Source organism: Hyperoodon ampullatus, assembly GCF_949752795.1.
Source record: "Hyperoodon ampullatus genome assembly, chromosome: 1".
Classification (NCBI taxonomy): domain Eukaryota; kingdom Metazoa; phylum Chordata; class Mammalia; order Artiodactyla; family Ziphiidae; genus Hyperoodon; species Hyperoodon ampullatus.
Window position 1 is genome coordinate 67,947,674 of NC_136914.1, and position 26,384 is coordinate 67,974,057.

At 52.5% G+C, this 26,384-nt stretch overlaps 1 protein-coding gene across 1 annotated transcript in view; it reads right to left on the bottom strand.

Annotated features, from left to right (window-relative positions):
- The window catches only part of ZCCHC24 (zinc finger CCHC-type containing 24), a gene marked incomplete at its 3' end in the record, with an annotated part of 58,776 nt that extends 32,640 nt beyond the window's left edge, over nucleotides 1-26,136 (bottom strand). The window contains exons 1-2 of the mRNA XM_079705889.1: nucleotides 25,760-26,136; nucleotides 13,003-13,203 (exon numbers count right to left, since the gene is read on the bottom strand). Coding sequence (XP_079562015.1) covers nucleotides 13,003-13,203; nucleotides 25,760-26,005 — 447 coding nt within the window. The 5' untranslated portion in view covers nucleotides 26,006-26,136. The remainder of the gene's footprint in view (nucleotides 1-13,002; nucleotides 13,204-25,759) is intronic.
- Between the last annotated feature and the right edge of the window lie 248 nt (nucleotides 26,137-26,384).

The window sequence follows — 26,384 nt, forward strand, 5'->3', positions numbered from 1 at the left end:
CAGTACAACTTTATAGTTTTCAAAATGGGTTTGCCTGTCCCATTATTTCTGGATCTCACAGAAGCCCTGATTGATGGCTGACCCTATTCCATGCACTCAGCGGGTGTGAAGGCTCAGGGGCAGGGTCAACTTGGCCAAAGTTGAACAACTACTGAGCCATAGGCTTGGGATAAGAGCTCAAGGCTTTTGACCCCAAAGCCCATGACCTCTTGCCAGCCAAGCAGACACAGACCCTACCTGGGGTAGGCACCCGGGAAGTGGAGAGATGGTTGTGTGAGGATCGGCCCCAGGCTAGGCAGGGCTCAGCAAAGCAGGGTAGGAGCAAGGCGGGGGGCACAGGAGGCTGCTCCACGGGAGAGGGCACATTTGGGCTGAGCTTGGAGGAGAAGATGGAGAAATGAGAGTGAAATACCAGCTGAGGGCACAGCACAGGCAAAGCCCTGGGGTGTGAGAGTCTCAGCAGAACTCAAACGGCAAATAGCCAAGACCACCTCCCGGGGCCCAGGCTGAGGCCACACTCCAGGACCAGGGCAGGGCACAGAGCCACACAATGAGGGGGTATCACCTGTCGTCCGGGGACGAGGTGGGGAGGCAGGACAGGTGAGAAGCCATCAAAGGCCTTAGAATCAGGTCCTGGGATAGGGGTGCAGATCATGGAAAGTGGATCTCCGGAGGAGAGCTGGTGGGCCTGGGATGGCTGCGGAAGGCATCTCCAGGGAGATGAGTTCAAGCTGGGCTCTGAAAGGGGGGTGGGAAAAAGAGGTTAGTGAAAGGCACTGCAGGCTGGGGGGATGTCATGAGCTGAGGCACAGAAGCTGGAGGGTCCCGGGTGTGCGGTGCACCTGAGTGTGTGGTTAAGTGGCCTGGCCGGGGTGGGGCAGGGAAAAGAAAAAAGAGGCTTCAGGGCCCGTGGCATCCCAGGCTGCCTCTCACCCACCTCACGTCAAACCCATAAAGCCAGGCTCATGAGCCTCCCTTTATAAATGAGGGCAGATAAGGCTCGCGGAGGCCCAGCAACCTAGCGAGTAATACTAACAAGAGCTGCCATTGACGGAGTGCTTGTGGGATGCCAAGTACAGTATCAGCTGCTTTGCCCACACGTTTCCCACAAATACCCAAGAAGTTGGTGAGCCCATTTCACAGATGCCTGGGTGAGGTTGTACAACATACACAAAGATACAGCTGGGGAAGGGCAGAAGTGAGCTCTGAGCCCAGCTCACTGAGGCTCGGGAGGATGGTCCCTTTGAGCTTGGAGGAAAGGGGAAATCAGAGAAGGCTGCCTGGAGGAGGTGACACCTTAGAGCTATTCAGCCCAAGGATGCAATTGCTCTGCTCCAGCCCTCCATCCACTAGGCCTTGCAGGTGGCTAAAGGACCAGGGACAGGTTCTGGCTCTCAGGCTCTGCCAACATCCCTGTCCCTCAGAGACCAGAGACAGAGGATTCAGAAGGTGAAGCCAACTGACATGGCGAGATTCCTGGGGGCCCTGAGTCACCACCTGTGGTCCATTTAAAAGAAGAACTGGCAGCTGAGGATGTGAAACTGGCCCTCTCAGACTCTTTCTTGCCAGGCTTGGGGCAGAAGGAAGGATGTAAAAGTGACTGCCACACGAGCCCCCACGCCCTGTCCCTCCATCCTCCCAACAGCTGCTCCCACTGTCTCTGCCAGGGCAAGCACTTGGCGGGTCCATCCCTCTGCCTGGCCAGAGGGGAGCTGACAGCCCACAGGTGGCACTTGACACTTTCCAGCCATGGCCCATCGTCCCTCCTCCCAAAGCACCCACCCTGATTAGAGTGGAGCCTCCAGGACCCAGTTCCTAACTTCTCATCCCTCAAGCCAACCTACATGACCCAAAGTCATCAGAGCCTGTCCCAGTCCCTATCCCAAGGCTCCTGAGAAAGCCCAGCCTCATCACATGGCCTTCCTGCAGCCCATCCCAGAGGCAGCCCATCCTGTGGGATGAGGGTGGGATGGGAGGATCAGAGCCCTCTCTGATGACCCCACAATCCTGAAACGCTTTCTTAGACCTCTAGAACTTCTCAAATCAGTTTGGAACAGCTGAGCTGAGGCATAACAATAATGATGGTCATTAACACAGCTAGTCCAAGGCAGTGCTGGGGGTTGAACGCAGGCGGGTTGGCTTAAGGGCTCTGCTTGGAACCACCATGCCACAAAGTGAGGGCCTCGGAAGGGGAGGGAGGAAAGACCGAGGTCACAACATAGGGTTTGCGGGGACCACCCCAAAACCAGCACCGACACCAACTAGCAGGCACTACACCATCCCCATCAACATCCGTCACAGCTAATATCCTCCAAGCGCTCACGACATCCCAGGTTCTGTGCTGAGCACTGGAATATCAGAGCCCAGACCCCAAGATTCGGAGCAAGCCCCTGCAATGATACTTGTTACATACAATGCAGGCCACCTGCCCTGGGCCCAGTCCTTCCTCACTGGAATCATAAAATGACACTGTTTGCCCTCCCCTCCTTCCTTCTCTCCCCCTCCCACCCTTCCTTTCTTCCTTTCTTTTCCCTCTCTCCTTCCCTTCCTCCTACTATTAATCTTTCATAACTTGTAGTCCTGACCAGAGCCGTGAGAAAACCTCAGTTTCCCCATCAGTATATGGATGTCTCTGAACTAGTCAATGGTCCCTGCCCAGAGGATCTGCACAGGAAATCCTGCATACCCTCAGTCCCTCTCTGCCCGTCCCCTCCCCAGGCTCAGCCACTGTGGCCCCATAGGAAACCCAGGCCTGCAGGGAGGTCAGGGCCACAACAAGGGGTTGGAAACCCCAGGCAGAGGCCAGACATGGGCTGAGGGCCATGGCCCTCCCTGCCTCCTTTGGACACCCCACAGGGACCAGCCTGCTCTGGCCTGGGTAGAGGTGCAAGAGCTGGGGTCCAGGGGCTGCAGAGACTGGGTTGGGGACGGGGGGGACCTGGGCCAGCCTTCACTTTCCCCCTGCCTCCTGCCCCTCCCCCAGCAAGACCCTGAAACTATTCACATCCCACCTCTAAGGTTTCAGCTGTTCTAGGATTGGATTCTCTCACTGCTCTATTTTTCTTCTTCTTTTGCAATCTCCAAGAAACCCGAGCTGCCAGATGGGTGGGGGCGATGATTGTTTTCCGTCTGACATCTGGATTTCATTAGCAGCCCTGGGCATGCTGACTCAGGAATGGCAGCTCCCCTGGGCTCAGACCTTCCCCAGACCCCTCACAGTGCCCGGTCCTTAGCTGGACACAGGAGACACAGGTGATGACACCCCTCAGACCTCCCTCAAAGGGGCAACCAGCCCCCCATGAATATCTTGGGAGTGGTGGAGGCTGAGGGCTTAGAGAATTCCTGCTCCCAGCTCAGCGCCTGATGGATGGCTGCCAGCTGGGTGTGGCTGGGCCTGAGCACCATGAAGGGTGACAAAGGGCTTAGGGAAAGTGTCCCCCATCCGTACCCCAGTCTCCATCCCTAAAGAGGTGCTGAGTGGGCCATAAAGGCAGGGAGCCCTGCACTGGCCCAAAATAGCAGACATGTTTTGGAGATGAGGAAAGGTGGCCCAGAGAGGTTAAGTGACTTATCCAAGGTTGCACAGCTGGTAAATAGTAGAGCTGGAACTTGAACTCTGCTTTTGGGGTTATAAATTTGAAGCTGTTTCCTTTGACCTTAACAAGATGTCCCTTCACTAACATCAGGGTCCTTACTGTTGTCATATGGACCCTCAACCCTGTCTGAGCTTCAGAGAAAGGTAGTATGTGGGGTTTTCACATTCTATCATCCATCAGAGAGGCCTGCAATGGTCACCTGACCCAAAGCAGGCCCAGACACTCTTCAAGGCCACATTAAGACACTTGTGGGCCCCCTCCTCCATAAAAATTGATTAAAAATTCTATTTTATGACTGTGTTGGTATAAAGATAAATATTACCCAGGCTGGATTCATTATTATATACTCATTATTATTACTTCCATTTTTTTCTCCTGGTTTTAAAATAAATGAAAATTACAGCATTCCTGTGGGCCCCTGAAAGAACAGTGGGCCCTCAGCGTGCCTGCTGTTTCTCCCAGAGAAGTCGGCCTGGCACTCTAGGTCAAGGCACTCATATTCTTCAGAGCACTCCTCGCCATGTCAGAGCTCCTTCTTTTCTTACTGATTTGTGCTTATTGTCTGACTTCGCCCACTGGAACCTAAGCTCCAAGAGAGTGGGAAGCTTTCCTGGTCTGTTCACAGTGGCATCCTCAAATGCCTACAACGTGCTTGGCACATAGTAGTGTTCAATAAATGTTTGCTGAATGATTAGATGAAGAGGAGTCTATCTTCTCAGGCAGGTGTATTTGTATACCAGGTAGTGGCACCCCACTGGCCCAGGTGGCCACTTCAGCGATCTGGTAGCCCTCCCTGACACGTTACCCCTCTCCCCCTCACCTGCCTGGTCACCATGCCCAGTCACCATGCCCCACAGATGCTACTTTCTCATCATGTCTGGAATTTGTCCCCTCACCTCCAACCTTTGCTTGCCCTTGCCTTATATCTGGTCTTATCATCTATCCACGTTCCTAGACTGGTTTCGTCTGCAGTCTTGCCTCTTCCAGCCGGGCCTCCCAACTGCCACCAGTATGATCTTTCAAAATGCCAATCCGAGCATGTCACCTAAAAGCCTTGGATGGCTTCTTCTTGCCCTCCAGATAAAGTCCAAGTTTGTGCAGCCTGGCACACAGGTCTTTCACCACCTGCTGCAGCCACATCTCCCACCCCTCCCCTCAGGCACCCAGAGTGCTTGCCTTCGCCAAGGGCTCGGGGTTCCCGGAAGGAATATTCCCACTATTTACACGCTTGCTTGGAAACCTTCCCTGCTCCACACTCAGACTCCTCCTCTCTGAGGTCTCCCATGAACCTCCAGGCAGAGCTGGTATCTCACTGCAAACCTTAGCCGTAGCCCTGGTCACCCTAAATGGTCAAGAGCGTTTCTGTTGTCCACTCTGTTCCACTGAGGACGAAGGTAGAGCTTTATCTAGCACAGGCCTGACACACAGTAGGAGCTCAGGAAAGGCTGGGCAATTGTCCTGAGTGCTGGGCCCAGCTCCGTCCTGGCAGATTGTGTGTCCTGGGCACGGATGTGGCAGTGAGCCAAGGTCCCACCACAAACACACATACCCACGCAGGCAAGCGCGGCTGACGCAGAACAGGTCCTGCCACATCAGTGTGCAGAAGCCAACATGAGACACACAGGTGACCCTGCAGGCAGGCCTAACAGAGAGCACCCATGACGTCCCTACAGCCACCTGGGATTTCTGCAGTCACCAGAGCTGGCAGCCTCAGCCACCCGTGGCCTCCTTGACTGCACTGGGGCAACAGAAACCCTGGGGCTGGACCAGCGGTCGACTCTAACAAGACACAATGACTTGGCCGGACCAGACCTGATATGGCTTTTGCCCACATTGTCTTTGTCCCTCTTTATTGGTGGAGATCAAAGTCTGGACGCTAAAGCTGATGGTAGAATCTAATTTAAAAAGCATGGGCTCTGGAATCAGGAAGGCCTGAGTCCCAATTCCAGCTTTGCTGTTCATTAGCTGTGTGACCTTAGGCAAGCCACCCAATTTCTCTGGGCCTTGGTTTTATCATCTGGCAATTGACCTGATAGAGTTTTTGAGACAATTAAATGAGCTAATGCATATTAAACACTAAGCTCAGTGGTAAACTCAATGCTGAGAGACTATTATTATTGTTGTTCATATTATTATTACCCTTGAATTGACACCTGGCACACTGTGTGGGGACAGCAACGGGGACAGATTTGTCAAGAGCTGAATGGTAGACATTCTTGAGTCCCAGTCTTCTTGGGCCAGTGTTGACATTGGTTGGAGAAAGACCCTGGCCCAGGCACAGCCTCACCCCACAAAGAGGGGCTGCCTTTCACCAACACTGGGAACTTGTCTCGAGCACTTTCTGCCTCTGCTTTTGGGGCTACCCCTCTTCCTGTAGTGCCCAATCCCCTTGCACTGCACCTGGTACCTATGAGAAGGCTCATCAGTCTGATGAGCTGAACTCTGGACACCTCTCTCCACCCTTAAGGTTGGAAAAGAATCAATTAACAGGTTACCAACTTCTGGTTCCTGTATCCCACTATCCAGGCTGTTGGCAGTGAATGCTTTAACCACATTTTCACTGCTACCTTCTTCAGAGCCTGGGGCTCCATGGGCAGCTTCAGGACCCAGGCAGGGCTGGCCTAGTGTTCTGCACATTCCACCCCCAGTTAGACCATTTAAGATTTTAAAAGCATTAGACCATTTAAAAGTCATTCCACAAAAGGAGAGGAGAGAAAGGAGTAGAAAAGTTATTCAAAGAAATAATGGCTGAAAACTTCCCAAATCTGATTTAAAATTTTAATCAACGCATCCAAGCAGCTCAACAGACGCCAAGAATGATAAAGATGAAGAGATCCAAAAATGGACACAGCATAGTAAAACTGCTGAAAGCTAAAACAAGGAGAAAATCTTGAAAGCAGCAAGAGAAAAATGGCATGTCATTTATGATGGATTTCCAATAATATTAACTGGCTTCTCATCAGAAACAATGGAGGCCAGAGGGCAGTGGGATAACATATTTAATGTGCTCAAATTTAAAAATATCTGTCAGCCAAGAATTTTATACCCAACAAAGAGATCTTTAAAAAATGAAAGTGAGATAAAGACATTCTCAGGTAAACAAAAACAGAGAATTCATCGCTAGCACACCAATCTTTCAAGAAATACTAAAGGAATTTCTTCAGGCTGAAAGTAAGGGACCTCAGAGAGTAATGTAAATACACATGAAAAAGACAAGGAACACTGATAAGGTGATTATGTAATTGTAAAAGACAGTATAAGTGCATATTTCTTTTCTTCTCTTAGCTGATTCAAAAAGCAATTTATAAAACAATATGTACATAATTGTATTATTTGTCCTGTAACATAGAAATGTAGTACATTTGCCAATAATAGCACAAAGGAGGTGGGTAGGAGAAAATCTGTCTTGGGCTAAGGAAAGAACACCAAGTGGTAACTTGAATCCGCAGGAACAAATGATAAGAATTGGAAATGGGAAATAAGAAGGGTAATATGACATAAGCTATGGATATATGATTGCTCTCATTTCTCTTCCCAGCTTCTCTAAAACACATAAAGCTAACTAAAGTAATAATTATAACAAGTATTGTTGAATTTGTAACATACATAGATGTAATATGTAAACAATAATACCACAAGAACGAGGAAAAAAGTATAGAGCTACAAAGGAGTTACATTTCTGTATTGTAGTTAAGTAACATTTCTCACTGGAGTTAAGTTAGTATAAATCTGAAGCACATTCTGATGAGTTAAGAGGTATAAGATAAGCCCTGGAGCAACCATTAAGGAAATAGCTTTTTAAAATGGAGATGGCTTCCCTGGTGGCGCAGTGGTTGAAAGTCCGCCTGCCGAGGCAGGGGACACGGGTTCGTGCCCCGGTCTGGGAAGATCCCACATACCATGGAGTGGCTGGGCCTGTGAGCCATGGCCGCTGGGCCTGCGCATCCGGAGCCTGTGCTGTGCAATGGGAGAGGCCGCACCAGTGAGAGGCCCGCATACCGCAAAAAAAAAAAAAAAAAAAAAAAAAAAATGGAGAAAAAATAATTAAAGAAATTAAAATGTTACGTTAGAAAATTAGCACTTAATGCAAAAGGAAGCAGTGAAGGAGGAACAGAGGGACAAAAAAGACACAAGCAATTTCAAAATCAAAAAGTTAAATGGCAGACCTAAATCCAACTATATTAATAATATCATATATGAAAAGAGCATTAACAATAGCATTATTAATAATGTGAATGAATTAAGCAACCCACACAAAAAGCAGGGATTGTCAGACTGGATAAAAAGTAAAACAAGATCTAACTATATGCTGTCTACAGGAGACACAGTTTAGATCCAAAGCTATGAATGAATTGAAAGTAAAAGGATGGAAAGAGCTATATCAGGTAAACAGCAGCCATAAGAAAGCAGGCTACACTAATATCAGACAAAATAGACTTTAAAACAAAAAATGTTGGTAGAGATAAAGAGGGACATGTTATAATGGTAAAAGGATCACTCCATCAGGAAAATACAACAGTTATAAACATATATGTACCTAGTAACAGAGCATCAAAATACATGTAGCAAAACCTGACAGAACTGAAGAAAAAATCATCATTTCAACAATAATACAGATTTCAATAACCCTATTTACAATAATTTACAGTAGAACTAGGCAGAACATCAACAAGAAGTCAGAAGACATGAACAACACTATAAACCAACTAGACCTAACAGACATCTACAGAATTCTCCACCCAACAATAGCAGAATACTTTCTTCTCAAGTGCACATGAACCATTCTCCAGGACAGCCCAAATTCTAGGCTATGAAACAAACCACAATTAATTTAGAAGCACTGAAATAATACAAAGTATGTTTTCCAACCACAATGGAATAAAACTAGAAATCATTTTAAAAAAGGTATCTGAGGAACTCACAAATATGTGGAATTAAACAACATACTCCTAAATAAGCAGTGGGTCCAAGAAGAAATCACAAGGGAACTCAGAAAATATCCTGTGATAAATGAAAATGAAAATACAACATACCAAACTTATGGGATGCAGCTCAGAGGAAAATTTATAGCTATAAGCACCTACATTTAATTAAAAAAAAAAGATGTACAATCAGTATCCTAACCTTCCACCTTAAGAAACTAGAAAAAGAAGAGCAAACTAAACATAAAGCAAGCTAAAGAAAGGAAATAATAAAGATTAGAGTGAAGAATTGAAAGCAGGGCTCAAAGAGATATTTGAACACCCATGGTCATAGCAGCATTATTCACAATAGCCAAAAGGTAGAAACAATCCAGTTGTCCATTGATGAATAAATGGATAAACAAAATGAGGCATACACACAGACACACAGATACACACACACAATGGAATATTATTTAGCCTTCAAAAAGGAAGGAAATTCTGACACATGCTATAACATGAGTGAACCTTGAGGACATTATGCTAAGTGAAATAACCCAGTCACAAAAGGATAAATACTGTATGATTCCATTTATATGAGGTACTTAGAGTAGTGAAATTCTTAGAGACAGAAAGTATAATAATAGTTGCCAGGGGTTGGGGGAGGGAAGGGGAGGGAATTATTGCTTAATGGGTACAGAGTTTCAGTTTTGCAATATAAAAAGAGTTCTGGGGATGGACGATGGTGATGGTTGCACAACAATGTGAATGTACTTAATGCCACTGAACTGTGTACATTGAAACAAGGTTAAAATAGTAAATTTTATGTTATATGTATATTGCCACAATTTTTAAAAAGAATAGAGTAGAAAGTAAGGAAATAAGAATAGAAAAACAATAGAGGAAATCCACTAAACCAAAAGTTGGTTCTTTAAAAAGTTCAACAAAGTTGACAAACCTTTAGCTAGAATGACCAATAAAGAAAAGAGAGAAGACTCAAATTATAAGAATCAGAAGTGAAAGAGGGGGACATTATAAAACAAAATGAAAAGGATTATATGAGAATATGATGAACAACTGTATGCCAATAAATTAGATAATTTAGATGAAATTGACAAATTCTAGAAATACACAAACTACAGAAACTGACTCAAGAAGAAATAGAAAATCAGAATAGACCCATAACAAATAAAGAGATTCAATTAGTAATAAAAAAACATCTACTCACAAAAGAAAGCCCAAGCTCAGATGGCTTCACAGGTGAATTCCACCAACCATTTAAAGAAGAATTTATATTAATTCTCCACAAACTCTTCCAGAAAATAAAACAGGATGGAATACTTCCCGAATCATGGAACTGATAAATGTTATTACATGGATGAACCTTGAAAACAATATGCTAAGTGAAAGAATCTGGTGACAAAAGACCACATATTATATGAATCTATTTATATGAAATGTCCAGAATAGGGAAATCTACAGAGACTGAAAGTTGATTAGTGGTTGTTAGGAGATGGGGATTCAGAGGGTGATAGCTAAAGAGTATGAGGTGTGTTTTTTTGGGTTTTTTTTTTTGCGGTACGCGGGCCTCTCCCTGTTGTGGCCTCTCCCGTTGTGGAGCACAGGCTCCGTTCGTGCAGGCTCAGTGGCCATGGCTCACAGGCCCAGCCGCTCCGTGGCATGTGGGATCTTCCCGGACCGGGGCACAAGCCTGTGTTCCCTGCATCGGCAGGCGGACTCTCAACCACTGTGCCACCAGGGAAGCCCTGAGGTTTCTTTTTGAGGTGACAAAAATATTCTTTAATTGATTGTGGTGACGGTTGCACAGCTGTGTGAATATACTAAGAATCATCAACTTGTATACTGTAAATGGTTGAATTATAACTCATTAAAGCTGTTACCAAAAATAAGCATTTCACTTTTAAATATTATAAATGCTGGGCTCTTATATAATAGTTCATTTGAAACAAAGATTTCCACCTGTTCCTTCATTCAGGAAGACTTGTACTAAGCACCTGCTGTACCGTATGGTACCTGGGCTGGCAGAGATGAATCTAGCCCAGCGCATGTCCCTGGAGCATCCAATCATATTCCAGCCTGATAAAATACTTATCTAAGTATGTGCACTCTGCATTGTGATGCAAGGGAGACAAAAATAATGCTGGCCAACAGTTATTGAGTGCTTACTGTGTGCCAGACATTGTGCTAAGCACTTTTCATGCATTACTTCATTGGGTCCTCACAGTAGTCTTCTGTGTTAGTGTTCTCACTAGCCTCGTTTTACGGATGGTGACCCTCATGAAGAGTGAAGGGAGATCCTTGGGTCTGCAGGAATCCCGGATAGAATCAAGTTTGAGATGGGGCCAGAAGAGGGGCTCTACCAGCTCAAGGGAGAAACAAGCTCCACAGGCCATGGAAGTCTCAGCCTGGAGCGGTGTGGATGCTCAAGGAAACAAAGAGCACAGAGGCCCCAAGACCAGGGTTCTGCCCTCTCCTCAGCACGTCACCTTTCTGAGACTCTGTTTCTCCAACTGTAAAATGGGGCTATTACTCCTACTTCGGCCACAGAGTTAAGAGCCCTGCACAAGATAAGCGAACACACTGTGTAACCCATATAAAGGAAGGCCCATGGTTAGCACAGTGCTAGAAAGTGAGAGGCACCTAGGAGAGGGACCCTCCTACCCCTCACGTTGGGAAGAGCTCTGGCCCCGTCTGGGAGAGCGCAGCATGTGCGCAAATACACACACACCTTCGCCATCCCTCCACCTCGGACTCATCATCTGTTGCCTTTGGATACTGGTCACCCTTGTCCCATCAACCTGCCAGCCCCACTCAAGCCCCTCTCCTCCTGGAAGCTTTCCCAGGCTGTCTGCCCAGCACGAGCACACCTCCTCAGAGCCCCTGAGAGCCCCTGCTTATGTCTGAGCGTCACCGGGTTGAAATCTCCACTCCTCCACTGACTGGCTTGATGGTCCAGTGTGAGACCTTCACTCACACAAAGCATCCCGTAACAGGAGGCTATTAAAAGCACTTAGCACACCAGGCAGAAGTGAGCGTTGAATGAAATGCTTGGAGAGCACTTAGCACGCTGCCTGTCTCCTCCTTAAACCTGGTGGAGTTCTGCTCTGCCCTGTAGGCAGAGTGCCTGAGAGCTGACAACCCCTGTGCTGGCGGCTCATCTGGGGAAGGCTCACTGGGTGGGCCATGGGCACATCTCTGAGCGTCAACCAGATCCTCACCCTCTGCCAGGATCTCCTCATGCAAAGGGCCCCTTGCTTACTGTGTATACTGAGTATACTGTATACTTACTGTGTATACAGGGCACAGGGGAGTGTGGATCTGGAGGGCAGCCCATCAGTGGGTCCTGGGTTGGTGGGCCTCTCTTGGCCAGGGCTGGGGGAGGGCTGAGGTCACCGGCTGAATCACCGGGGATCTTACTAGAACACAGTTCTGGGCTGGGCCTGAGATTCTGCATTTCTAACAAGCTCTGGGGCGACACTGATGCAGCTGTGGCCGGCCGTACTTGAAGTAGCCAGGACCTGAGGCATGGCACGGTCATTTCTGAGAAGAGCGGTGATTGGCAATTGCACCTCGACCTCCCGCCGGTCCTGGAGGGACCCAGCCCTGCCCAGCCACACCCTCGGCTGCCAACATCTGGAGGGCAAGACTACACGGATTTTCTGAGTTTCCAGGATTCCATTTCCATTACACGTACAAAATAAAAGTAGTACCACGTTCTAAAAACAGTGGAAAGTATGAAAAAACAATAGGGGAAAAGAATCACTGATAATCTCGTGTGGTGTTTAACACAACTCTTAACCTCTCTCTCCCCAGGATTCCAAGGCCATGTCGGTCAGAGAGTCAGGGTCGCCTGGTGAGTGGGGTCTGCCCCCCCGGACCCCGACCCTGTCGTGGCAAAGCACCGCGTGAGAGACGGGGCTGCTCCTGAAGCCTCGGTCTCCCGACCCCCTTCCCACCCCAAGGGAGCGACACCCAGCCCACGGTGCCCGAGGCCTTCACCTAGACCTATCCCGGGGGCACAGGGCGCGGGCAGGGCGCCCCCTCCCCCTCACGGGAGCAGGCTGCAGAGGAGGCAGAGGCGGGGCCTGGGGGAGGGGGGCGCACATCTGGACCCCTGGCCCAGAGCCCACATTCCTTCCCTGTGAGCGGGAGGCGGCGGGCTCTCGGGAGAGCTGTGAAGACACTGCTGGCCCCCTCCTGCCCCACGGTAACAGGACCCACTTCGGCAGGACGACTGGGGGGACTCGAAGGCCCAGAACCTCATTCTGGGGTCCCCCACCCAGATTGCTGACCGGCCAGTGCAGCACCAAGCTGGGGGCTCTGTCCCGTCCATACCAGCCAGGCTGCCTCAGAAAAACCAGAGGGGACAAAAAGGTGGCGACCAGCAGCCACGGGGCCAGGCGCTTGCCGAAGGGGCCCTGGGGGGACTCAGGGCCCACAGGTCAGCAGGGGCCCTGAGCCCCATCGGGGCCGGGCTGCCTTACCTGGGGGCAGTCTTTGATGTAGTGTCCTTTGTTGAAGCACAGGTGGCACAGGTAGTTGGGCGGAGGCCGCTTGCTGGGCTTGCGGGTCTCAGAGGTGAGGGTCAGCTCGGAGAAGTGCTCGGTGAGGGAGCTGAGGCCGTCGGCGATGTTGTTGAGGGAGCCGTAGGGCGAGGCGTTCTTGTACACGCTGCTGCTCAGCGCCTGCAGGGGACAGAGGCTGTGAGGGCTCTGAGGCCTGGCCCCTTACGCCGCTGTGGCCTCCTGGGAACCTCCACAGGCCAGTACACACACACGCACACTCACACACACACACACGAATTCATAGTGACCCTTCAGCCACCTGCAGGCTCCAGCTTCCTGGAGGCTGCATTCAAGTCCTACCTCTAGTTGTGCATCTAAGGACAAGCCAGTTAACCACGCGGGGCCTCAGTGGTCCCATCCGGTAAATGGGAATAACGATAGCTACCTCCAAGGGTTTCTATGAGGCTAACATGAGGCCAAGAATGTAAAGCCTTTTATTTCCTGCCGGGCACTGAGGAAGCACTCAGTATATGGTGATGGTGAAGACGATGATCATTAGTTCTCTACACACCGCCAGGGGTAAGACGTACGGCAGAAAGCAACCTGTTAGAGCCGGGGCTCTGCCACGTCCTAGTGGGTGACTTGAGACATCAGCTCGCAGCATTGTTTCCATCGTACAGAAGAGGAGACTGAAGTCCAGCACTTTGCCTGCTCTCCTGCAGCCCCAGGCCTGTGCACACTGTGTTCCGGGGAGCCCTCATCCCAGCCCAGGCCAGCTCTCTGGAAGCCTGGGGAGGAAGTGGCCCACCTCTCTCACCTCTCCCACCTCCAGTTGACAGGAACCAGATGTCTTGCCTGGCTTCAAAGTAGACGCAGCCCAGGCCCCCTCCTGGTGTATACAGCTTCTATTTATAGGAGTCACGGGCTCTGGGCAGCCGGGCACACTGGAATTTAGCAAAGGTGGGGCCTGCGGTGAGGCTGGCAGGGAATGGCCATGGGCCCCTCTCCTGGGGCCAGGCCAAGGCTGGGAAGAGGCAGCTTCCCCAGGAGGCTGATGACATACCTGGACACGGGGCTTGGGCACACCTGGCCCCAGCTAAGATGCCCAAGAACCCCAGCAGTGAACTACAGACCTTGGGGAGCCATGTTGGAGAGACAACACAGCCTTGTTATTGGGGGTCCCCAGGCTCACAGGGGAGGATAGGCACCGAGAGGAAGTTGCCTCAGGCTCCCTTAAAAAGATGGGACAGAAGGAGCCCAGGGTAGGGACAGTGCTTTCTGTGTCCCCTCAGTGTGGGAAGGGAGGGAGGTGAGCTGAGAGCTGGTCCCAGAGGATCAGCCACCCCTCGTCCAACCAGGACAGATCCCACCCCTCACACATGTATGCCTCTGGGGGTCTGGCACTCCTCCCTAGAGGACACAGCCTTCACTCTTCTTGGCTGCCTGCACACCCTGCTATGTGACCCTGGGCCAGCCCTTTCCCTCTCTGGGCCTCTGTTCTCTCCCATGTAGGTTTAGACCACAGCCTGGGATCTGGAAGGAAAGTCAGAGACACCACATCCAGGGCAGCCAGGCCCAACACACAGTCAGTTTGCAGTGACTGGGCATTGAACTCAAAGGGTCCTAATGACCATCTCTGCTCTACCACTGCCCAGGGCTACTGTGAAAGATCCCACACAAACCTGCATCAAGTCTGAGGGCAACTCTCCGGCTCTTAGATAGCCCCAGATGGTCCATCCTGAAAGGCAGAGGGTCCCCCATTCCTGGAGGTATGCGAGCCAAGACTGGACAACCTTAAAGGATGTGGGGAAGGTCCCAAAGGAAGTGGGATTAGATGATAATAGTAACATATACTGAGCACTTTAATGTCCCTGGTGCTGGAAACTTTACACATGTTAAGATAGCTGATGCTCACCACAGCCCTATGAGTCACTGTCCCCATTTTACAGATTAGATGAGTGTGTCCAACCTTGTACTGAATGGCCTGGGATCCTTTTAACAAATACAGTTTTCTGGGCCCCACCTCAGACCTACCAAAGCAGCCACCTAGGAATGAGGGCCCCAAATCTACTATATTGTTTCATTGCAGTAAAATATACATTACGTAAAACCTACCCTTTTAACAATTTTTTTTTTTTTTTTTTTTTTGCAGTATGCGGGCCTCTCACTGTTGTGGCCTCTCCCGTTGTGGAGCACAGGCTCCGGACGCGCAGGCTCAGCGGCCATGGCTCACAGGCCCAGCCGCTTCGCGGCACGTGGGATCCTCCTGGACCGGGGCACGAACCCGCGTCCCCTGCATCAGCAGGTGGACTCTCAACCACTGCGCCACCAGGGAAGCCCCCTTTTAACAATTTTTAAGTGTGCAGTTCAGTGGCATTAAGTACATTCAATCCTTTATCGTACAACCCTCACCAGAATCCATCTCCAGAAATTTTTCATTATTCCAAACTGAAACTCTGTCCCTGTTAAACACTAACTCCCCGAAGCCCACGTCTGCATTTTAAAGCTCCCCTGGGGCAGCTCAGGTACAACCTGTCCAGCCCTACCTGGCCTTGGGAGCACCTGGACTTTCCAACTATCAAGGTCTCTCCTTAGCTTGTCTCTAGACCTCTCCCCACCAGAACTGGTCTGGGGGAGGGCAGTACCGCCCCAGCCTCCCAGAGAAAAGTTCATCCAAACAAGAAACTTGAAGCTCCAAATGGTGTGACTCACCCTCATGGCTGGGAAATGCAATTTCACAAATAACAACCCTCTTATTTTTTTTCTCTTTTCTTTTCTTTTCTTTTTTTTTTTTTTTTCTGGATAAGATTTAAGCAAGTCCACAGGAATCAGGGCTGTTTTGGCAGCAACTTGTCAAGAGGAAGGGGAAGTTTGGTGGGTGCCAGAAGAGCACTAATTACACCCTGAGAAAACCTCTCCCCCATCTTGTGGCCACACACCCCTGCCCACGGGTGGCCCCGTGGGTATCCCTGGGCAGCCAGAGACCTCCGAGCAGGCTGTCCTCTCCCCGGCAGCTTGACATCCCCCCCATAGCCTCAGATGGGCCACAGCTTTGCCCCTCAGGAGGGTCACACAAGCAGCTGCGGGTCAGAGAAGCGAGGCCAGAGCTCCCTTCATCGCCGACCAGTGTGCTGTGGCCTGGCCCTCACGGGCGCTCCAGCTCCCTTCCTCCAGCCACCATTCAAGACGACACCACGAAAGGACAAAAGGCGGAACAGTCAACTGACCCAACCTCACTCTCAAGTTACAATGGAGAAACTGAGGCCCGGCGAGGCCCGGGGGCACAGACCAGAGCACACAGCCAGGCCTAAGGGCCAGGAATCCTGCTTGCCAGCCGGCTGGACGGGCAGGTAGGGCAGCAAGCTGTTTCCTCTCCGAAGCTCCGAGGAGCTCGGGCCATGGAGGTGAAAGGCAAGTTGGTCTCTCGGACATTTCCACGGCCTGTGGGGACTGGCCAGAGCAGAGGCCAGGACACACAGAGCTCCCTCCCTCTGTCTGTGGAGGCGGGGCCCTGGCCTTTTGAGTTTCCCACGTGTAAAATGTAACATGGACCAGGGAAGGAGGGCAAACTTGATGATCTCTGCCAGCCTGCTTCTTCCAGGTCCAGATTCCAGGTACTGAAAGATGCCCCCAGAGCCTGGTCCACAGAGGGCACTTCATCCACGAGGGCACCACCTCTCCCAAGTCCTGCCGTCTGTAGCTGGAGGCCAAGGCTGGGCAGGGCTCCCCTTCATCAGTCAGCCCCTAACTCTGCAACAACGAGGCTGCTCCCCTTACTGTTCCACCAGCAACCGCTCTTTTCCTTCCAGGCCTGCACTTGCTGTCCACCCCTGGGAGGCCCACTCTGGGTCCAAACCCCTCCAGGACCGGGCTCTTGGCCATGGCTCTAACTCTAGTGGTGTGGCCTTGAACCCACCTCTTCTTCTTGCTCAGGCCTGGGCGCCAAGGGACGGTGTGAAAAGCACAGGTTCAGGTGCTACTGAGGCCCCACTGGCCACAGAGTCCCCAGGCCCCTCCAGGGGCCTCCCGACCTCCCGGCCGTAGCCCTGTGCTGTAGGCTGGGGTGGGGACCACCCTGTGACTCCCCTGGCCTTGCCTGAAGGGGCTCTGATGTCTCTCTCTAATCTCTTTACACGGTGATACCTCCTCATCTCTCCACAAGGCTGGACATCCCCGAAGGCAAAGATTCTGCAACCCTCCGTTGCCCCAGAGACCAGACTGTTTCTGCTGTTCCCTACGCCCATGACTGTCCTGTGTGCAATAATCACAGGCGGGAAGGGAACTCCACTTGACAGATGAGGGTATGGGTGCCCCAACACCTTGAAGGATTTAGGCCAGGGTCTCTGAGTTCCCATGGACTAAGTCGGAGGGTGATTTCACCTCAGATTTAGCTGCTCTGGGCAGTGGTTGTGGGCGGCCCCACTAGTGTGTGGCTCTGGGTTATCTGGGCCCAAATCACCAGCCTGGGGGAAGAAACCACCCCTCCTTCCTCCCTGGGTCAGTGACCCCAGCAGCTAGTAGGAAGCGTGGGATCCTTATGCCACATGTGGGGAACAAAGCGTCAGATTCCTGTCCATTGCTGGAACTCTTCCAAGGTTCTGGCTTAGCTGTTGGAGAAAGTTAGATGGGAAGATACTACAGTTTATTCTCATCCTACTTGTGTTAGATACTTGACTGGATCCTTTTCCTTTCTTAGTCTCATCCCTGGCAAGAACACTTTGGATGGGCCTTATTGGCCCTATTTTATAGAACTGGAAACTGAGGCTCAGCGAGGCTGTGTAACTTGCCCAAGGAAACACAGCCAGCACGTGGCTGAGAGGAGAGTCACACCCAGATGGGTTGGCCTGTTGTATTTCAGCCCCCAAATGGCCTCCAAGGCTTGGCTTCCCCTACAGGGAGGGGACCCAGAGTAAAACACCTGGCGTGGACCATCCTCCTTGGCACAGAGGCCCTGTGACATCACATTGCCAAGCCCCTCAGCCCTGGCAAGATGAGGCACCAGCTTCTCTGGGCTGTTTGAGGGGCTTGGGCCCGGGGGTTGGTGGTTCTGTTGAGGGGTTGGGATACACAAGTGGAGATTTCCAGGGCTGGCTCAACCTGACAAGATGTGCTCCCCCTTGGCTGACCCCCCCAAGGACAGAAACAGGGCACAGTGGGAGGGGGGAGGCAGGAGTTAGGGCAGGTGGGCAGAAGCTTCCGAGGGCAGCCCAGAGGGAGCAGCGATGGGTGCAGGAAGAGAAGAGGGACAGCAGGCACAGGCGGGAGCAGCACGGCAGGGAAGGTCACGGCAGTGGCAGTGGGCAGCGTCCAAGGAGGTCTGTCCAAAGCAAATGCTGAGTCCTGCTGCCCCCGGGCCTGAGACGGCCCTGGGGGAGGAATTCTCTGGTCCTAGTCCTCAGCTCTGTGGGGGCTCTTTCATCAGCTGAACAACTGCTTTCTTATCCCCAAAAGCCACCCCCATACACACACACACAGACACGCGCACGCGCGCACACACATGCACACACATACACACCCACACTCCTCTCTTTGGGACAAGAAACCATTCATCTCACAAATGAGTCCACCCCTTCTCCAAAGAGGTCTGCACTTCTTCTACCCGCTGGGGTCTATCTGGGGCTCCGGCCCGCAGGGTCAAACACAAACACATCCTATACACACAAGCAGGGGCGGATGTGGGCTGGGCTCAGGGACAGAGGGAGACAGCCATTGTCAAGGCTGGAGCTGGCCGATGGGAGAGTGAAGCCACACCTGGACCGAGAGTTTCCCTAGCCACAGTCAGACCCCAGCTCTGCTCCTGTTTCCAAGGTCCAAAGCTGACCTGTGGGCCAAGAAGGTGGCAGGGTCGACCGTGACAGAGGTGGCAATCCCCCCACTCGGGACCCCCAAGGGCACCATTGCCTCCTAGAGGCCCATTCACCCGGGGCATGCAAAACACAATTCCCTGGACACAACCAGAGCTTGATGGGAGATTCAAATTTAAATAAGCAGGCTGTGTTCTTCTTGGTAGGGGGAGTTGGGAGAGAGAAATGGGGAGAGAAAGGACCAGGGGATGGAGGAGCACAGTGGCAGCAGGACAGAGCAGAACAGACACAGGGGAGGCTCCCCGTCCCCACTCTGTCCCTCCTGCTCTCCCCCAGGTCACCACTCACTCGGTAGGTGTTCACGTTTCACAACCATGTGCCTGCTGCCCAGCTAGAGCATAAGCACTGGGGACCAGGCTGCCTCTCGCTTCTAGAATATAGTCACTACATCAAAGCAGAAAGCATGGATCCAAGAACTCGAGGACTAGAGGTCCCTAAGATTTAGCCAGTCTGGGGTGCCACTGAGGCTTGCAGCTTCTACAGTAGGGGGCCTGGATTTGGGATCCATTGTTGACATGATCCCCTTGAAATTACATGCAAATGAGAGTTCTGTGTGTGCACATACTTGTGTGCTATGTGCATGGCACTGAGGAGAGGAATTCGAGCTGCTTTCAGATTCTCAGAGAGGTCCATAGCCAAAGAAGGTCAAGAACTGTTAGCACACCTAAGCTTCCACTGGGACCCTATCTCTAGGGATAGGGTTTCATGACTCCCAAGTCAGCTCTTTAAAATTTATCAAGCAATCCATAAACACTTCTTCTGTGTGAAAAAACAAGAGGCTAAGAGACTAGGAAAGCATTCACAATAGTCACAAGTCTGGGGAAGGAAGAGGAGGAGAGAGTCCAAGTCATCCATCCACCCATCTAACTAGTGACTGTTAACTGAGCACCTAGTCTGTCCCAGGCACTGACTAAGCATCAGATGCTGTGATTACGAAGTGGAAAAAGACGGGATTCCTATTCTCAGGGTGTTGAAATGTAGCTATGGAGACAGACACATATGGTACAATTTCACAGAAATACCGATTGTTAAGACATGCTTTACCAGAAGGATGTACCACTCATCTGTCATGGGACACGGAAGCTGGAGGGAGGTGTGCTCCCCATGACAGCCAGGTAAAGCCTTCAGAGAAGAGACATCCACTGGTGCCATAAAGAAGTAAGTTGGGGGCTTCCCTGGTGGCACAGTGGTTGAGAGTCCACCTGCCGATGCAGGGGACACGGGTTTGTGCCCCGGTCCGGGAAGATCCCACATGCCGCAGAGCGGCTGGGCCCATGAGCCATGGCCGCTGAGCCTGCACGTCCGGAGCCTGTGCTCCACAACGGGAGAGGCCACAACAGTGAGAGGCCCACGTACCGCAAAAAAAAAAAAAAGAAGTAAGTTGGAATCTGTCAGTTATACAGGGACAGTCAATAGCATTAAAAGCAGTAGAAGCAACAGCAAGTGCAAAAGCTTAGAGGAATGGGAGTGCTTGGTGTTTTCAGAAACCTCAAGTGGACCAGTATGGCCAGAGAAGGACAGAATAAAGATTATACAACACCTGGGACTTCCCTGGTGGTCCGGTGGTTAAGAATCTGCCTTCCAATGTAGGGGACGCGGGTTCGATCCCTGGTCAGGGAACTAAGATCCCACATGCCAAGGGGCAACTAAGCCCGCACATGCCACAACTACTGAGCCCACGCACCACGACTAGAGAGAAGCCTGTGCACCACAACTAGAGAGAAGCCTGAGGGCCACAACGAAGAGCCCGCACACTGCAACAAAAGATCCCACGTGCCGCAACTAAGACCTGACACAGCCAAAAATAAACAAATTAAAAAAAAAATTATACATGACCACCATACACATACACATACACACATGTGCACACACACACATACCTGACAGACCAAGCATCCTGAGATGTCCCTAACTCTATCTCCCTCCTCTTGAAGAGTCTTAGTTTCCCCATCTGCACAATGGGTTTGCGGCACACAGTGGATGCTATGAGACAGGAGTGCTAGGAAGTGCTCAGTGTCCATCTCCTTTGCCTCTCCCAAGCCAGGCCACCATTGGACTCACATCCCACAGAGCCCCATCCTGGGGCAAGGACATGACAGGAAACCCAGAACCCATGACCAATGCCTATCACTCCTCAGAAGGTTTGAGATCAAGGACAAAACATCCAAGACACTGAGGCTTGACAGAACACCCTGGTTACTGCTTGCCCTGCACTGGCGTCCAGTGAATGATCCAGGCGAAAGCCAACTGCACCAGCTGGACGAGCCACAGAGGTGACTGTAGTTGGGATGGAGAAGACTGCTAGATCTAGCTCTGCCACTGTCTTGCTGGGTGACTTGCCAGGCCTGTTTTCTCTTCTGTAAAATGGGAGCCACGAAGAAAAAGAGGCCAAGAATAAAGCATCACCAAGAGTAGGAGATGCTACTCAAGGGCCGTCTTCTCCACAGGGCCCTTCTCTTGGTGCTGACAGTGCCTGGCTCCCTGCCGCTGCTAATTCCTTATTACTAATGCTGCCTGCTTTCCTCCCTCCCACCTGACTCAGATGGTCCACGAGGTGTGGTCTCCCCTCTGAGTCTAGGCCCGCCCAGTCAACTTAATTTGATGCAGGGAGGGTCAGACCACCTCAGCCAACAGGCCCTCGAACGATGGTCCCCCTTGCCTGACTCAGAGCTCAGTTTTCCAGGGCTGGCCAGAGGGAGCTGGGCATCCTCCCAAGCTCCCAGCTGGGTTGGAATGGCCATTCCTCCCAGGCCCTGGGGCTGCCCCCCACCACCCCACACAGACCACAAAGGCTGCTGGGAACAAATTTCAGTTCCTGAAGCCCACTCAGCCCCAGCGAGGCAAACTCCCACCCTCGAGCAGATATGTGGCTTTGTTCTACACTTCCAGGCAGCCTCTCAGCTCAGCCGCACCCGGGGAGAGCACAGTCCCCAATACCTGGGAACCTTTTAAAGCAGGACACTGTGGTCACCCCTCTGTGGGTTCTAACAGCCCTGTGTGTGCCGGAGCCTGAAGCCCTGTCTGGTAAGCCTCATGAGACCTTTGCTGATGTTCTCAAATCTCCAATGAGACCAGAGCTGCAAAGAGGAGGGTGTCCTCAGTGCTACAGAAGATAGTACTGGGACTCAGGAGGGCAACTGGTTTAACAGCTCCAGGAAGAGCCTCCTACGGTTTGAAGAAAGAGTTCTGCTTTGACAGAGCATTCTCTGAGCCTGGAGATGTTCAGAACACTGGCATGTGTTCTGTGCCAAAAATGTAATCCAGTCAAGTAGGTATGCAAAATGTTGGGTTGAAGAAGAAAGGTTAGCAGGTTTTGTACTGCAGGACTTCTCAGAGCCTTTACTGTGTTAGCATGGTGTGTTTCCAAGGGAAGGACAGTATGCTATGTTTCCCAAATGTATTTGACCCCAAAGCCCTTCCCCCAACCTCCACAAAGTATCACTTGACAGTAGGGCCACATCTTCAAGCCACATCTGGCCCTGAAGGAAGAGGGAAAGAAAACAGTTGCCTTAAGCATCTGACCTGGAGTGGGACAGCTACATCTCCTTTGAGGGGGTATAGGGACTACCCGGGAGGGGCTCTCAGCATCCCTCTGAGGTTCCTGAGAGCTAATGCTCAACATGGGGTAACTCTACTTTTCTGGAGGTGGAGTCCCACAGTCCCCACACTGCTGTGAATTTAAATTCCAAACAAAGCCTGGCAGGGAAGACCCCCGCCCATGCCACCCACCCCCCACTCCCTCTAAGATCTGGCTTCCTTGGATACTTGGAGAGAGACAGGAAGGGCTCAGCCAAGGGCCTCACAAGTTTCCCTCAAAAGACATATAGTTGTTGCCACAGATCAGGGGTTGAAACAGGGGTTCACAGGGCCCGGTTTCTAGACCCAGAGGCCTTTTAAAAAACTGCGCAGAGTACCTGTGTGTGCTTTGGCCTGGCAGCCTTACCACAGACTGAGAAGCCAAGGAGTCCCCACAAGCATCCAAGTCGCATCCTGGTGTCTGCTCCTGCACTTTGTCCATGAACTCTGCCATCTCCCTCTCCGCTCCCAGGGCCAGTGTTCCACTCAGAACCCTTGGCTTATCTTCAGCTTCCAGAGCTGAGGTTCCGGGGCACAATGGGCTTCTGTGCCCCCATGTCCTCACACCTCCCCCCGCCCAAAGCCCAGCTGCATTCATGGTGTTTTGCTATTGTGGTGGGAGCAGCCTGGGGTGGTGCAGAAGGGGGTGGGCCCTTGGCACAGGGACCGGTGCAGACAGGCCGTGGTCAGCGGTCAGCATGCAAGTCACATCCGCAGGCACTGCCACCAGGCCTGCCAGGCTTTGCACAGAATGGCGACGCTCCTGGGCCCCTGGGTCCCTTCGTAGAGTCCCCTCCAGCCCACACACGACTTGCTTCCTGTCCAACAAGCCCCTTGGTGGCACTCAGGTGGGGGGTATTTTTTCTTGTTCTCTCAACCAGTTGCTATTTTGGAGCCATATTAGGTCACCAGCTAAGCCCTGGACACAGGAAAGGCCTGTCCCCAGGAGCACAGCTGGGGCTTCAAGAGGGTTTAGGAGGCAAAGCGGGTGGGGGGTGAGAGCGAGTGAGTCTGAAGCCAAGAGAGTCTTCCGGAAGTCAACAGGCACAGCCCTCCAGCCCCTGCAAGGAAGCCACTGGCCCATAAGCATAGAAGAAGTCCCTCTTACCTCCCTAACCCAGCCTGTCTGTAGGCACATCCTCTCCTGTACAGTTCTCAAATCCCACACACATCACCCTGGGGGAGAGCAGAGACTACATTTTACAGATAGGTAAACTGAGGCCCAGACAAAGACGAGGGTTCCTCCAAAGTCAGATCATGAGAGACTTTCTTCCACCACTGCTCTAGATAACCTTTACCAGCTCCTTCTACAGTGGCCCCAGCAAAGGAATGTGCCTCTTCATGAGGACATCGAGGTAAACAGCAGTGAAGTGACAGAAGGCAGGTCTCACTGAGACTTGGGTGGGATCCTGGATGCCAGAAATTTCCAAGAGGAGGCACAACAGCCTACCCTCACAGGGGACTCCTGATGGCCCCAAACTCCCAGGCCATCTTAGCAGAGACCTACATGGTGGAACAAGGCCACCATAGGGTGGGAACAGAGGGAAGCCAGTAGAGGCTGATTAGCGGACTCTCACTTGACCTGGGAGTCATGGTCACCCTCCTGCCTTTGGGCTCCCACAGGACCCCCATAAAACCACCCACCCTTCACATGGGTCTGTCTTCTAATCTGGGGCTACCACGAGACTCTGGCAGAATCCCCAGGGGGCCACACGGAGCTCAACAAATGTTTGGTAAGAGAACAAACAACTGACAAGATCCAGGCACCGTCCTGCAAAGCCCCTGGTCACAGAAGCCATTCCCTGAAGAGGCGGCAAAGTCTCTTACAAGAAAGAAAGATTCCCAGCCAAGAACAATTCTTCACGTGGAGAGAGTGCTTTACAGTTTACAAAGAGCTCTGGCATACAAATGCTCTCGCCTGGCACCAAATAGTGCTTTCCAGACTCATCTCCCCCAGCTATGCCTGACTAGCCCAACACAGGTCAACCAGCCCTTCTCTCTGCTGGCCTGCCATTGGCCCATCTCTAGGCCTCAGGCCAGCGATTTACATGTCCATGTCTCCCCTAGTCAATAATAATGGCAGAGGGGAACACATTATGGGGCCAGAAAGGGCGACCCTCTGTCCTCCCCACCTCCATCCCCAGCACACTGGTGTATACACAGGCCTTCTCCCACAAACTGTCGAGTATTCTGACTCTCCCGAAACTAACTGGTGTGCCCAGGTCTAGAAGGAAAGTGCCCCTCGTGTGTGTCCTCTCCCCTGCCCCTTCCCCCTGCACTTTTTCAGAGAGAGCTGCCAGAAGGAGAGTGAGTGAAGGCCACAGAAGGGTGTCTGCAGTTCCCAAATGAGGCAGGAGTAAGTGGGAGTGGGGCCCGGGAGGAGTCCAGCTGAAGCCAGAGAGGGTGGTATTCGGGAAGGCTCTGAAGACCTCTCAAAGGGGCTGGGAGGTCCCGGCAATCTGTGTATTTATCTAGCTGGGGGAAGATGCACTGCCTCTCGGATTCTGTAACTGAATCCACCCAACAGGCAGACTTTGCAACGGCAGCCGGCCCAGGTTTCTGGAGAAGGCACTGGGCAGCTGGAACCTCTCCCCCTATCTAGCCCCCCTCCCAAGAGCTCAAGAGGATTTCCCTTTCATTTCCTTCCAGGCTGGAAGGGCGGGGGACAGCGCAGTCTGTGGGGTCAGGCCCTCAAAAACCACTTCCTATGTGGCTGGGGGAGGGTGAGCGGCTGGAGGATGTATCTGGGGGTCCCTGTGTGAGAAGAGCAGAAAAATTCTCCGGGCTAGTCACTGATCTCCAGGGTGCCCTTCAGATCGGGAACCGCCGAAGTCGGAGGAGAAAAGATTTTAGGCCCCTCCAGAGGAACTCGGGGCAGAATCCACACTCTCCGTCCCAGCCAGCGGTGGCCGAGAGGGGGATGGGGTTGGGCGTGGGAAGGACACTTGGAAGGGGCTCCCTGCACAGGCCGCGCCCCGGCTGTCTGGAGAGAATCCGGAACCCACCCTCCCAGCCGGGCCCCCCCAGCCCCCTTGGAGCAGGGCGCCCCGGGCTGGGAGAGAGGGCAGGAGGGCCCCGCCCGCGCCTGAGCAGCTCCGGGCCGGGCTCAGCTGGGAGGTGACGCGCTCCCGGCGCCCCGGGGACTTCGGGCGGCGAGTTTGGCAGAGCTGAGCGAAGCCAAGCCAAGCAGGGCTGGGCAATACGGAGCCGGGCCGGGGCCAGGCCAGGAAGAGCCGGGCAGATACGAAAAGGCCCGGCACGGTCGGCTGAGGGCGGGGGCGCGCAGGGGCACCCACCTCTCCGCGCTGCAGCTGGAAGAAGCTGTTGAGATAGCTGGAGTGCAGGGGCGAGCCCAGCTGCTCTGGGCGGCCCTTGCCGAAGGCCAGCTCTGGGGGCGCGGCGCCGGCGGGCGGCTCGGGCCGGAAGGCATCGAAGGCGCTCGCCTGGTGCGTGTCCTGCAGCGACAGGTAGACCCAGTTGAGCAGCTGGGCCGGCTGGTACACCGAGGCGGCGCTCGTGTCGATGGCCGACAGCAGGCTCATTTTGCGGCGGCGGTGCCGGCCCCCCCCCCCGGCCGCCCGCTCGCGCCCCCCCGGAGCGGAGGGGCGGGCACCGGGGAGCCTGCGCCCACTGCCGCCGCCCGAGCCCCGACGGCGATCGCCTGCACCCCGCGCTCAGCCCACAGCCGCCGCCGCCGCCTCCCCCAAACTGCAGCCGCAGAGCGCGCGGGCGGAGGAAGGAGGCAGCGAAAGTTGGGCAGGAAACTTTTGGGCCCGCCCCCTCCGATCCGCCCGCCCCGCCCCACGAACCGCTATCTGCCTCAATTCTGACCCCTTCAGCGGCCGCTCCCGGGGTGGGCTTCTCCGAGGCCCCGCCCCTCCTGGAGCATTTCTCGCTCCCCATTGGCTGTCTCATTGAATA